This window comes from Mandrillus leucophaeus, unplaced genomic scaffold (assembly GCF_000951045.1).
Source record: "Mandrillus leucophaeus isolate KB7577 unplaced genomic scaffold, Mleu.le_1.0 Scaffold136, whole genome shotgun sequence".
NCBI classification, from domain to species: domain Eukaryota; kingdom Metazoa; phylum Chordata; class Mammalia; order Primates; family Cercopithecidae; genus Mandrillus; species Mandrillus leucophaeus.
The window spans coordinates 2397468-2409703 of NW_012101321.1; the positions used below are offsets into that span (position 1 = coordinate 2397468).

A 12236-nucleotide genomic window follows, 5' to 3' on the forward strand; every position below is an offset into this window, starting at 1 on the left:
TAGATAGAGAACATAAGAGAAACAAGGACTGAGCCTTGTGTCCCTCCAGCTTAAGAAATCAGGGAGAAAAAGAGGTGACAGATGTTAAAAAGGAACAATCACTAAGGTAGTACAAGGAGAACAAAAAGAGAATGGTGTCCTGCAAGCTGAGGAAAGGAAGCATTGTCTAGTTGGAGGGAATAATTAGCTGCTGCTGTTATGTGAAGTTCTGTTAGGACTGAAAACTGACCATTGGAGTTAGCAAGATGCAGATTTTTTGGTGACCTTGATAAGACCATTTTTGCAAGAATGGGTTGAAACCCTGATTAAAGGGAGTGAGAATTAAACAGAGAGAAAAGGAGGCATTCCTCGTTGAACTGGATTTTAAGGATCATTGAATTATTTATGCTTGTAGAAGAGGTAACAAGTTTTCCAGCTGCAGTAACCATGTTTTAGGTAGAGCTTTTTATTTTATCCTAAAGATTGTGGACTTGGGCCAGGCGTGGTGGTGCATGCCTGTAATCCTAGCACTTTGGGAGGCCTAGGCTGGTAGATTGCTTGAGCTCAGGAGTTCGAGACTAGCTTGGGCAACATGGTGAAACCTCATCTCTACAAAAAAATAGAAAAATTAGCCAGATGTGTGGCACACACCTGTGGTCTCAGCTACTTGAGAGGCTTAGGTGGGAGGATAGCCTAGGATGTCAAGGCTGCAGTGAGCCTAGATCACAGCACTGTACTCCAGCCTGGGCAACAGACACACACACACACACACACACACACACACACACACAGATTGCAGACTTTTTCTTATAGGCCAATGACTTTCGACCTTGTATTGCTACCCATTACTTTAGGTAATTTTTGCAAGTATTTATTTATTTTATTATACCATGTCTCTTGATAATAGGTGTATCCACTCAGTACATTTTATAGAATATATAATTAGTTTTTGCTCGTTTAGAACATGATGTATTTCATAATTCAAAACAGTAGATAGCTATTAGGATTGAATATACCTTTTAAAAATTGGTTCTAAATTTTTGTTTATTTTTTCTGTTTCTGGGTGTGATATAGAAATCACACCAGCAGCATTCAGCACTTTAACTATGGCATCAGTGGAAGAATCTGAAAGCACATCATCTGCTCGAAGGAGGGACTCAGGCATTGGGGAAGAAACAGCCACTGGTTTAGGAAGCCATGTGGAAGTAACTCCTCACACAGCACCTCCTGGAGTCAGTGCAGGCCCAGATGCAATCAGCGAGGTGCTATCTACTCTTTCTTTAGAAGTCAATAAGTCTCCGGAAACCAAAAATGACAGAGGAAATGAGTTGGACGCTAAGGCTACGCCGTCAGTTTCGGTTTCAAAAAATGTCAATGTGAAAGACATTCTCCGAAGCTTGGTTAACATACCAGCAGATGGAGTCACAGTGGATCCTGCCCTTCTGCCACCAGCCTGCCTTGGAGCCCTTGGTGATCTGTCTGTGGAACAACCTGTGCAGTTCAGATCTTTTGACAGGTACTGAAAATAGGTTTTCATTTTGGTATGTTTCTACATCTGACCCTTGAACAACATGGAGATTAGGGATGCTGACCCCCTGTGTAGCCAAAAATCTGCATATAACTTTCTACTCCCTCAGAACTTAACTTCCAATAGCTTATGTTGATCAGAAACTTTACTGATAACATAAACAGTTGATTCACACATATTTTGATTATTATATGTATTATATACTGTACTCTTACAGTAAAGTAAGCTAGAAAAAAAGAACATGTTATTAAGAAAATCATAAGAAAGGCCAGGTGCAGTGGCTCACATCTGTAATCCCAGCATTTTGGGAGGCTGAGGTGGGTGGATCACCTGAGGTCAGGAGTTCGAGACCAGCCTGACCAACATGGTGAAACCCAGTCTCTACTGAAAATACAAAAATTAACTGGGCATGGTGGCGTGTGCCTGTAATCCAGGCTACTCCAGAGGCTGAGGTAGGAGAATCGCTTGAACCTGGGAGGGGCGGAGGTTGCAATGAGCTGAGATCGCACCATTGCATTCTCACCTGGGCAACAAGAGCGAAACTCTGTCTAAAAAGAAAAAAATCATAAGAAGAAATATGTTACTGTTCATCAGGGGAAGCAAATCATCATAAAGATCTTCATGTTTCTTGTCTTCATGTTGAGTATGCTGAGGAGGAGGAAGAGAAGAGGTTGATTTTAGTATCTCAGAGGCAGCTGAGGTAGCAGAGGTGGAGAAAGTGAAAGGGAAAGCAGGACAGGCAGACACACTTGGTGTAAATTTACAGAAATGCATTGTAATTTCTTTCTGACCTTTTTGCTTTTTTATTTGTCTACACATATTTCTATGTGGTACAAACCCTTCTTTCACCATTTGCTTTAGTTTCAGTGCCTGTGTCATAGAAGGGTCCATGTCATAAAAGAAGTTAAAAGCAGTCTTGAATCATTAGAACCCTTCTGCCAGATTGTCTAATGTCAGTTCATTTTCTGGTACTGCTTCTTCTATGTCTTCCTCATCTGATAGTGGTTTGGATATTCTTGTTTCCATCAAGTTGTTTTCCCTCTATTGATCCCTCTGTTGTTGTGGTATCTGTTAGTTCTTCAATTTCTCCAAGATTCATATCTTGAAACCCTTCACCCCTCACCTTTTTGTCATATCTACAATCTCTCATGATTTCCTTCATTAGTTCTGTCAGAAATCCTGTGAAGTCATGCACAACACCTAGACACAGTCTTCTCTAGGAAGAATTTATTCAAACTTGATGGTTTCCACAGCTTTTTCTATAACAATGATCTTAAATGGTATAATCCTTCTAGACTTTTATGATGTTCTGTCAGGTTCTCTTCCATAGTGTTGACAGTTGTTTCCTAAGAATACCATGTGTAATGAACCATAAAGGTCCTTGTGACCTCCTGTTCTAGAGGTGGAATTAGAGAAATTGTGTTTGAGGGCAGTTAGACCACTTCAACACCGTCAGTGTTGAACTCATGAAGTTCTGGGTGGTCAGCGGCATTGTCCAATAGCAAAAGAACTTTAAAAGTTAATCTCTTACTGATAAGGTGATAAAGTACTTCCTGACTTTAAGGACAAAGTTTCAATGGAACCAATCCAGAAAAAGGGTTCTCGTTGGCCAGGCCTTCTTGTACAACCAACAGAGTTGCAGCTGGTGTTTGTGTTTTCCTTTCATGGCTCAGGGGTTAGCAGCTTTATATTAATAGATAAGGGCAATCGTGATCATAAACCCAACTGCATTTGCACAAAACAATATAGTTAGCCTATCTCTTCCTGCCATAAATCCTAGTGCTCACTTCTCTTCCTTGCTAATAAGTATCCTTTGTGGCTTCCCCCACCTACCCCAAATAAGTTACTTTTGTCTGCATTAAAAACCTGATCAGGCTGATCCTTTCTCCTCAATGTTTTTCTTAATGATGTCTAGGAACTCAGCTGCTGCCTCTTGGTTGGCAGAAGCTGCTTATCCTGTTATCTCGATCATCCTTGCTGGCATTAAATTTAGCTTTAGATTCTTCTTTAAGTTGACATATAATGACTTCAGTTTTTCTCAAATCATGTTAGAGTCTATAAGTATGCCTTTCTTATGGCAAACCTGCATCCGCGTAAAAGCTGCATTTTCAGTGCAAGATAAAGATATTTCACAAAAAATGCATTTTTTTTTTCCCGCCTCCTGGTGTCACTGCAGTAACAACTTTGCCAACTTCCTTTTCTTTTGTTACAGTGGTCCTTATGCTGGATTAATTTCTTTGGAAATGGCAGGCAACCACAGCTGCAGACCTCAATCTACAGTACATATCAAGCAATTCAACTTTTTCTTATAATGTCATGACTTTTCCCTGCTCCTTGGGAGCATGTCCAGTATTGCTAGTGGCACTTTGTATGGGTCCCATTATGTTATTAAAGGTTTATAGTATTGCACTAAACATGATGAAAAATATGTGAGAACTCGGAGAGATCACTTTTGCTGTGATACACAGTTTACTGGAGAGGTGAACTTCCCAGTACTTTGGGAGGCTGAGGCGTGTGGATCATTTGAGGTCAGCATTTCCAGACTAGCCCGGCCAACATGGTGAAACCCCATATCTACTAAAAATACAAAAAGATTATCCAGGCATGGTGGCGGGTGCCTGTAATCCCAGGTATTTGGGAGGCTGAGGCAGGAGAATCACTTGAACCTGGGAAGCAGAGGTTGCAGTGAGCCAAAATCGCGCCGTTGCACTCCAGTCTGGGCAACAAGAACAAAACTCCTCACCCCGTCCCCAAAAGAAAAGAGAGGAACTGTGTTCTCTGAGATGACTAGCATCACACAGCATTTTAAGTGATGCTCACAGTACTGGAGCTCAATGCAATTGTGGCAGGAAGTAGCTATGAAGTTATTATAGTAGTACAGTACGGATTAATGTTAATTTTATACAGTTTTGCTTTAATAATTGACATTTACATTGTTTACATTTCTTTTAACTGCAGATGGTACCATATAATATTTCTAAGTGTTTGTGTGTGTAAGTTTTGATATATTTTAACTTATTTTCATAACCTCTGAGATTTTTCATTTTATGAATTTCTTTTTTTCTTTTTGTCTGGATGCAGTGGCTCACACCTGTAATTCCAGCATTTTGTGGGGCTGAGGTGGGAAGATTTCTTGAGTCCAGGAATTTGAGACTAGCCCGGGCAACATGGTGAGATTTTAAAATAAAAAGATTAGCTGGGCATGGTGATGTGTGCCTGTAGTCTCAGCTACTCAGGAGGCTGAGGTGGGAGGATCACTGGAGCCCAAGGAGTTTGACACTACAGTGAGCTGTGTTCATGCCACTGCACTCCAGCCTGGGTGACAGAGTAAGACCCTGTCTAAAAAAAACTCTTTTAAAATTGATGCATAATGAGTGGAATTTATTCTGGGGATGCAAGAATGTCTGAACATACACAAATTGATCAATGTGAAACATATCACTAGGATGGAAGACAAAAGCCATATGATCATTTCAATTACTGCTGAAAAGCATTTGATAAAATTCACTATTTCTTCATGATAAAAACCCTCAAAAAACTGCATATAGAGGGAACATACCTCAACACAATAAAAAGCCGTAAACAACAGATCCACAGCTGGTATCATTTGGAACAGAGAAAAACTTAAAGCCTTTTCTCTAAGATCTGGAATGAAACAAGGATGCCCACTTTCATTACTGTTATTCAACATAGTACTGGAGGTCCTAGGTAAAGCAATCAGATGAGAAAGAAAGGGCATTTAAATTGGAAATGAAGAAGTCAGTTGTTTGCAGATGATATGATCTTATATTTAGAAAAACCTAAAGATTCCGTAAAAAAGTATTATAACTGATAAATTCAGTACAGTTGCATGACAAAAATCGGTATCATTTCTATATGCTAACAGTGAACAATCTGAAAAAGAGATCAAGAAAGCAATCCAATTTACAATAGCTATAAGTAAAATACCTAGGAATAAACAGCCAAAGAAGTGAAAGATCCCTCAGTGACAGCTATAAAACATTGATGCAAGAAACTAAAAAGGACCCCCAAAATGAAAGATATTTCATGTTCATGGATTGGAAGAATTAGTAGTGTTAAAATGTTCATGCTACCCAAAGCGATCTACAGATTCAATGCAATCTATGTAAAAATACCAATGACATTCTTCACAGAAATAGAAAAAATATTGCTAGAAACTATATGGAACCACAGAGAGAATAGCCAAAGCCATCCTGAGCAAAGAGAACAAAATTTCAAATTATACTACAGAGCCGTGGTAACCAAAACAGCATGATACTCTCATAAAAACAGATACATAGACCAATGGAACAGAATAGAGAACTCAAATAAATCCACACATCTACAAATGAACTCATTTTTGACAAAGTTGCCAAGAACATGCAATGGGGGAAAGGACAGTCTTCTCAATGGTACTGAGTAAATTGTATGTCCATATGCAGAAGAATGAATACCTTTATCTCTTGCTACATACAAAAATCAGTTCAAAATGGATTAAAGATTTAAATCTATGACCTGAAACTATGAAGCTACTGAAAGAAATCATTGGAAAAACTCTTCAGGACATTAATCTGGGGAGATTTCTTGAGTAATACCCCAAAAGCATAGGCAGTGAAAGCAAACATGGGCAGATGAGATCACATCAAGCTACAGAACTTATGCATAGCAGAGAAAACAGTCAACAAATTGAAGAGACAACCCACAGACTGGGAATTATATAATAACCTTATATATTCTGGTTAACTGACAAGGGTTTTAATAACCAGAATATATAAGGGACTCAACCAACTCTATAGGAAGAGATGTATTAATAATAATTTAAAAATATTACTAAATTTTAAATGATTTATCATTTAATGTTTAAATGATAACTTTAAAATTTATTACTAAATTTTAAATTAAATGATAACTTTAAAAATTTAATTAAAATGATAAATGATAACTTTAAAATGATGACTATTGGGCTAAAGATCTCAATAGACATTTCTCAAAGAAGACATACAAATGTCAAACGATTTTATGACAAGGTGCTCAACATCATTGATCAGAGAAATGCAAATCAAAGCAATGAGATATCATCTCACTCCAGTTAAAATCGCTTATATCCAAAAGATAAGCAGTAACAAATGTTGGCAAGGATGTGGAGATAAGGGAACCTTCATATACTGTTGGTGAGAGTATGAATTACTATGACCACTATGGGAAACAGTTTGGAGGTTCCCGAGACAACTAAAAATAGAACTAGTATGTGTTTCAGCAATTTCACTGCTAGGTATATACCCTAAAGCAAGGAACTCCGTTTATTGAAGAGATACCTGCACTCCCATGTTTATTGCAGCACCGTTCAAAATAGCCATGATTTGGAAGCAACTAAGTATCTATGAACAGATGAATGGATAAAGAAAATATGGTGTATATATACAGAATGGAATACTATTCAGTCATAAAAAATAATGAGGTCTTGTCATTTGCAACATGAATGGAAGTAGAGAACATCATTATATTAAGTGAAATAAGCCAGGCACAGAAAGACAAACTTCACATATTCTCATTCATTTTTGGGAGCTGAAAATTAAAACAGTTGAACTCCTGGAAATAGAGGGTAGAATGAGGGTTACCAAAGACTAGAAAGGGTACTGTAGACTAGGAGGGAAGTCGACATGGTTAATGGGTACAAAAATATAGTTAGATAGAATCAATAATATCTATTTTTTTTTAGCACAACAGGGTGATTACAGTCAATGATAATTTACTATTCAGTTAAAAAATAACTAAAAGAGTATAATTGGAATGTTTGTAGCACAAAGAAATAACTGCTTGAGGTGATGGATACCCCATTTACTGTGATATGATTATGATTGCATGCCTGTATCAAAATATTAAATGTACCCCATAAATATATACACCTACTATGTACTCATGAGATTAAAAAGAAATGAGTGATGTAATTTCCCTCAATTAAATTAGCAGAGATTTTTTAAAAAATCACAGCTGTTATTTATGAGGATATGAAGAAACTTTTTTTTTTTTTTGCTGTTGAGAGTGCATATTGCTACAGTTTATTGGAGGTAAATTGGCATGTTAATTAAAAATTAAAATATATAAACTTACTTCCACTCTGGAAGTTCATACAGAAGTAATAACCAAGTATAAAATGTTTTCTGCAGGTGGAATTGCCTATTTTAGTCTGTGAAGTTCTATCCTAAATGCATTTAGAATGGATAGATAACTATCTTTATTCCTTCTTTAAAGATGTAGAAACTCAGTCACAGAGAAGTTAAGTAATAGCTTATGGCCTTATTACTATTAAATGGTGACACTAAAAGACCTGTCTCTTTTGAAAGATATACCTTGCTGCATTTTATAGCAAAATTGTTTTATAATAGTGGAAAGTTGGTTTTTATAGCTGCCAATCTATAAATGATTGGTTACATGTATTATTTTTGAAAAACATAGTAAATATTATGCAGTCATTAAAGAGTAAAAGAGCACTGTATAGAATGATACTGAAGACATATATTTTTAAATGGAAAAAGCTGTGTCTGGTATAATTTGGAATTTGCTATTCTTTTTTTTTGAGGTGGTCTCACTTTGTCACCCAGGTTGAAGTGCAGTGGTGTGATCTTGGCTCACTGCAACCTCGCCTCCTAGGTTTAAGCGATTCTCGTGCCTCAGCCTCCAGAGTAGCTGTAATTACCAGTGTGTGCCACCATGCCCAGCTAATTTTTGTATTTTTAGTAGAGACGGGGTTTTGCCATGTTGGCCAGACTGGTCTCAAACTCCTGTCCTCAAGTGATCCAAAGTGTTGGGATTACAGGCATGAGTCACTGCACCTGGCCTCAATTTTTATTTATTTATTTTATTTTTGAGACAGTGTCTTGCTCTGCCCCCCAGGCTGGAGTGCAGTGGCAGTCATAGCTCACTGTAGCCTCAAACTCGTGGGATCAAGGGATCGATCTTCCTCAGTCCCCTGAGTAGCTGGGACCAACATGTCCAGCTATTTACATTTTTTTTTGTAGAGATGAGGTGTTGCTGTGTTGCCCAGGCTGGTCCTGAACTCCTGGCTTCAAGCGATCCAGCTGCATTGCCCTCCCAAAGCATTGGGATTCCAGGCGTGAGCCACTGTGCCCTGTCTATTCTCAATTTTTACAATTTATTTAGATTTGTTTGTGTTAGATTGAGTACTCAAAAATATGTGAGGCTATACTTTTAAATTTAATATATGTTATTAATATAGTTACATTGTTTACTAATGATCCAAATTTTATATATTTTAGCATTTATTTATTTTTTAAATATCATAGAAATTAAATTTGTGCCTTACTGATGTCTTCAGTGAGTAGATCATGAACATATTTAGGAAATCATGCTTAGGCATAATACATTTTAAAAGGTTTATTGAAGTAGAAAACAACAGATAATTTTGATGGTAGCAATTTCCAGGATGTTCTGTAGAATTTGACATGTCTGGTATTCATTTAACAGTCTCTGATGGCGAGGAGACTGCTCTGTTTTTTACCTCCCTTGTTTTTTCTTAGTTAGAGGCACCTTTTTAAAAACTTTCATGCTGCCATGGGCTAGTGGAATATCTTTGGGAATTTCAAAGCATCCCTCTGATCATGTATTTATCTCAGGAATGCTATGTCAGAAATCACAACTCTCCTCATATCTTAAGTATTATCAACTTCCAAGGAATAGCTGGAAAGTTTAGAGTAACAGCTACATGAATAAAACCTTGCTGAAAGGCTGCCAGGTTGTGGGCCTTTGTGAATGCAAAGGTGTTTGTGTTCATTCCCATGCCAAAATTCTTGCTCTTATCTAATTTGAAGATCCTCTCTGATGATTAGTGAATGCCAGGAATTTATCTTGATAAAGTTCAAGGACTGGTCTGGCTTTTCAACTGGATCCTTAGGGACTAAAGTGGTAGGCTGAAATGCTCTTTTTTCCTTTAGTGAACTATTTGTATGTTAAATAAAATAGCATTTGTGTGAGGGTTTGTGATATTTGAAACTGATATAATACTGAAATGGAACTTCTCAACTTTATTGATCTGGAAGGCATTGTTACTATTTGCTTATTGCCAGTAAATTAAAAAAAACTTTGAAATGAGTATCCCTTGTTCAGGGGAAAGAAAAAATCCAGCAACAGTATTTTCATTTGTTCTGTGTGAGACTTTAGGAAAATTACTTCTTTCTCATTCGTAAAATTAGCATAATAATATGTAGTACTAACCTCAAAGGTTGTCATAAATATAAATATGGTAATTTGTGTATGTTCTTAAGCACGGTGCCCCACAAATATTAAGTATTCATAGTGAGTTCATAAAGAAAAAAATGATAATAACAATTTTTATCTCTTCAGTATTTGGTTTATAATTGACAATTTGGGAAACTAGCTTGCATAATTGGTTGTCTGTCTTTCAAATTCCTTATGCTAAAAAGTTTGAAGCACTTTCTGCTAAAATTGATGTAGATATAAAAAATTCCAATAATTGTTCTTAAACATTAAAAAAGATTTCAATTTGTTTCTTAAATAGAAACCTGAGCTGTAGCCTGAGAAAGGTGCCAGAAATATCCCTAGCACATTGCCTGTCATGTAAAGTCTCAGTTTTGTCAAATGCATGTTGCATTTTCTCTGTGTTTTCCAATGCATCGTATAAAAAGATAATATTAAATGCTTAGCTTTTGCATGATAAATCTTAACTATTGGTAAATTTAAAATTCTAGATTATTTTTGTAAACTGTAGAACATGCTTTACTAATTTAGATTTATACTTATATTTAACAAGATAAACACGATAAAGATCTCCTCTGTTGAAGATTTTAGTCTTTTACACTGAAACTTTATAATAATAATGACAATGATTGGTAAAGACAATGAAAATATTTCAAAATCTACCTACTGCTTAATGTCCTTTTAATGGGATCATTGTAACTTTGATTTTTCTTTGCTTCTGTATAGCCTTAAGCTGAAGCAGTATTGTGTTAATTCCTTAGAATTGATTTGAATCAATCAGTGGATTTGGAAATTGATGAATTTTATTTCTCTATTATGAACTAATTATGTAGCTATGTGAAAGAATGCAGCTTTTAAAAATTTATGAGCAGATATATTTTTGTGATTTTATGGTAGTATATAAATAATTTTATATGCTAGAGATCTTTATTACTGTTGCTTATAGATGATTCTAAAATTATGTTTAAATGTTAATATGATTGTGGTGATAATTGTACAACTTTGTGAGCATACTAAAAATCTCTTAATTGTCTATTTTTAGTGAATTAAATGGTATGTGAATTACATCTCAAAAGTTTTAAGAAAGGTCAACATGGGGAAACGGTTCAAATTCAAGGCTCTGGTGTTAGATAAACCTAGATTTGCATGGTAGTTCTACTATTTACTTTGGTTATTACATTACCTTTCTGAGGTTTAGATTTAAAATTTCTAAAAATTGAATTAATACGTACCTTAGGATTGTTTTGAAAATTGAATAATAATTCTTGGCATATTGTCAGTGCTTCATTTATCTTAGCTGCTATTAGAATTTATAATTTTATATTACCTAACAAGCAAGCAGGATTAAGAAGAAGGCATCTTGGCAGAGGAGGCGTATATACAAAGGGTTGGAGTTGTGAAATGACACAACACACTTAGCAACCATAAGAGCGTGTTGAAGAAGTGTGTGAGGAACATGTAAAATACAGATTCATGTAGAAAGCCGTACTTCTGATCTGTCATTCCTGACAATAGGTGAAAGATCCTGGACAATAAATATTTCCTGAACTGAATAAAAGAATAAGACCTTATTTGTGACTGAGACATTAACAGCAAGAGGATGAAGGATTAGAAATGAAGTTGAGTTCCTTTGTTGAGTTTAATTAGCCATGTCATCTTGAATAAATAGGGATTGTGCATATTTGGAACAGCTGTAGTAAATTCTGTTCTGTTACCAGTTTTCCAGTGTTTTATTATGAAAATGTTCAGGCAAACAGAAAAGTTGAAAGAGTTGTACAGTGAAAACCTGTAGACCCATCACTGAGATTCAACAATTAGCTTTTAACTCTGTTTGCTTCACCATGTATCCGTCAATCAATCTTATTTTTGTAATGTAGTTCAAAATTGTAGATATCAGTTCACTTCACTCTTAAAATGAAACGTATTTTGCTTTGTGTGTGTGTTTTAAAAAATAACTACAAAATGTATTATTAAAATATTGGAATTACATAATTTTCACTTTTGAATGCTTGTATTGGGATCAAGTACCTAAGTTACTTTGTTTAGATGCTGAATACTTTAAAGCTGTTAAGGGAATACTTGAAGCTTGCTGTTATAGTACTGTCAACAAAAGATGTGATTAAATAAATGTGATTAGATAAATATTCCAGCTAGCATGCAGCTCTCTAACTGGAGATCGATACCGTTTTTTAAATCTAAAATTTACATACCATGAAAGACACAAGTCTTAAGTATACCGTTTGATGAGTTTTGACAAATTTATACATTTGTGTAACCCCAGGTCCCCATCATGATATCATTGGTCTTGAAAGTTCTCTTTCCCAGCCAATTCTGGTTCCTATCCCCCAGAGGCAATTATTAATTCTGATTTTGTGTACCATACATTAGTTTTGCTTGTTCTAGACATACATGTTAAAAAAAAAAAAAAAAAACCAACCCATAAAGTATATACTCCTTAGTATAAGGCTTCATTCAACATAATGCTTTTGAGATT

General features: G+C 35.9%; 1 protein-coding gene across 1 annotated transcript in view; it reads left to right on the forward strand.

Moving 5' to 3' along the window:
* LRBA (LPS-responsive vesicle trafficking, beach and anchor containing) overlaps positions 1 to 12236 on the forward strand; it is a 771345-nt gene that overhangs the window by 184037 nt on the left and 575072 nt on the right. The window contains exon 30 of the mRNA XM_011973242.1: positions 1054 to 1495. Within this exon, the coding sequence (XP_011828632.1) occupies positions 1054 to 1495 (442 nt within the window). The remainder of the gene's footprint in view (positions 1 to 1053; positions 1496 to 12236) is intronic.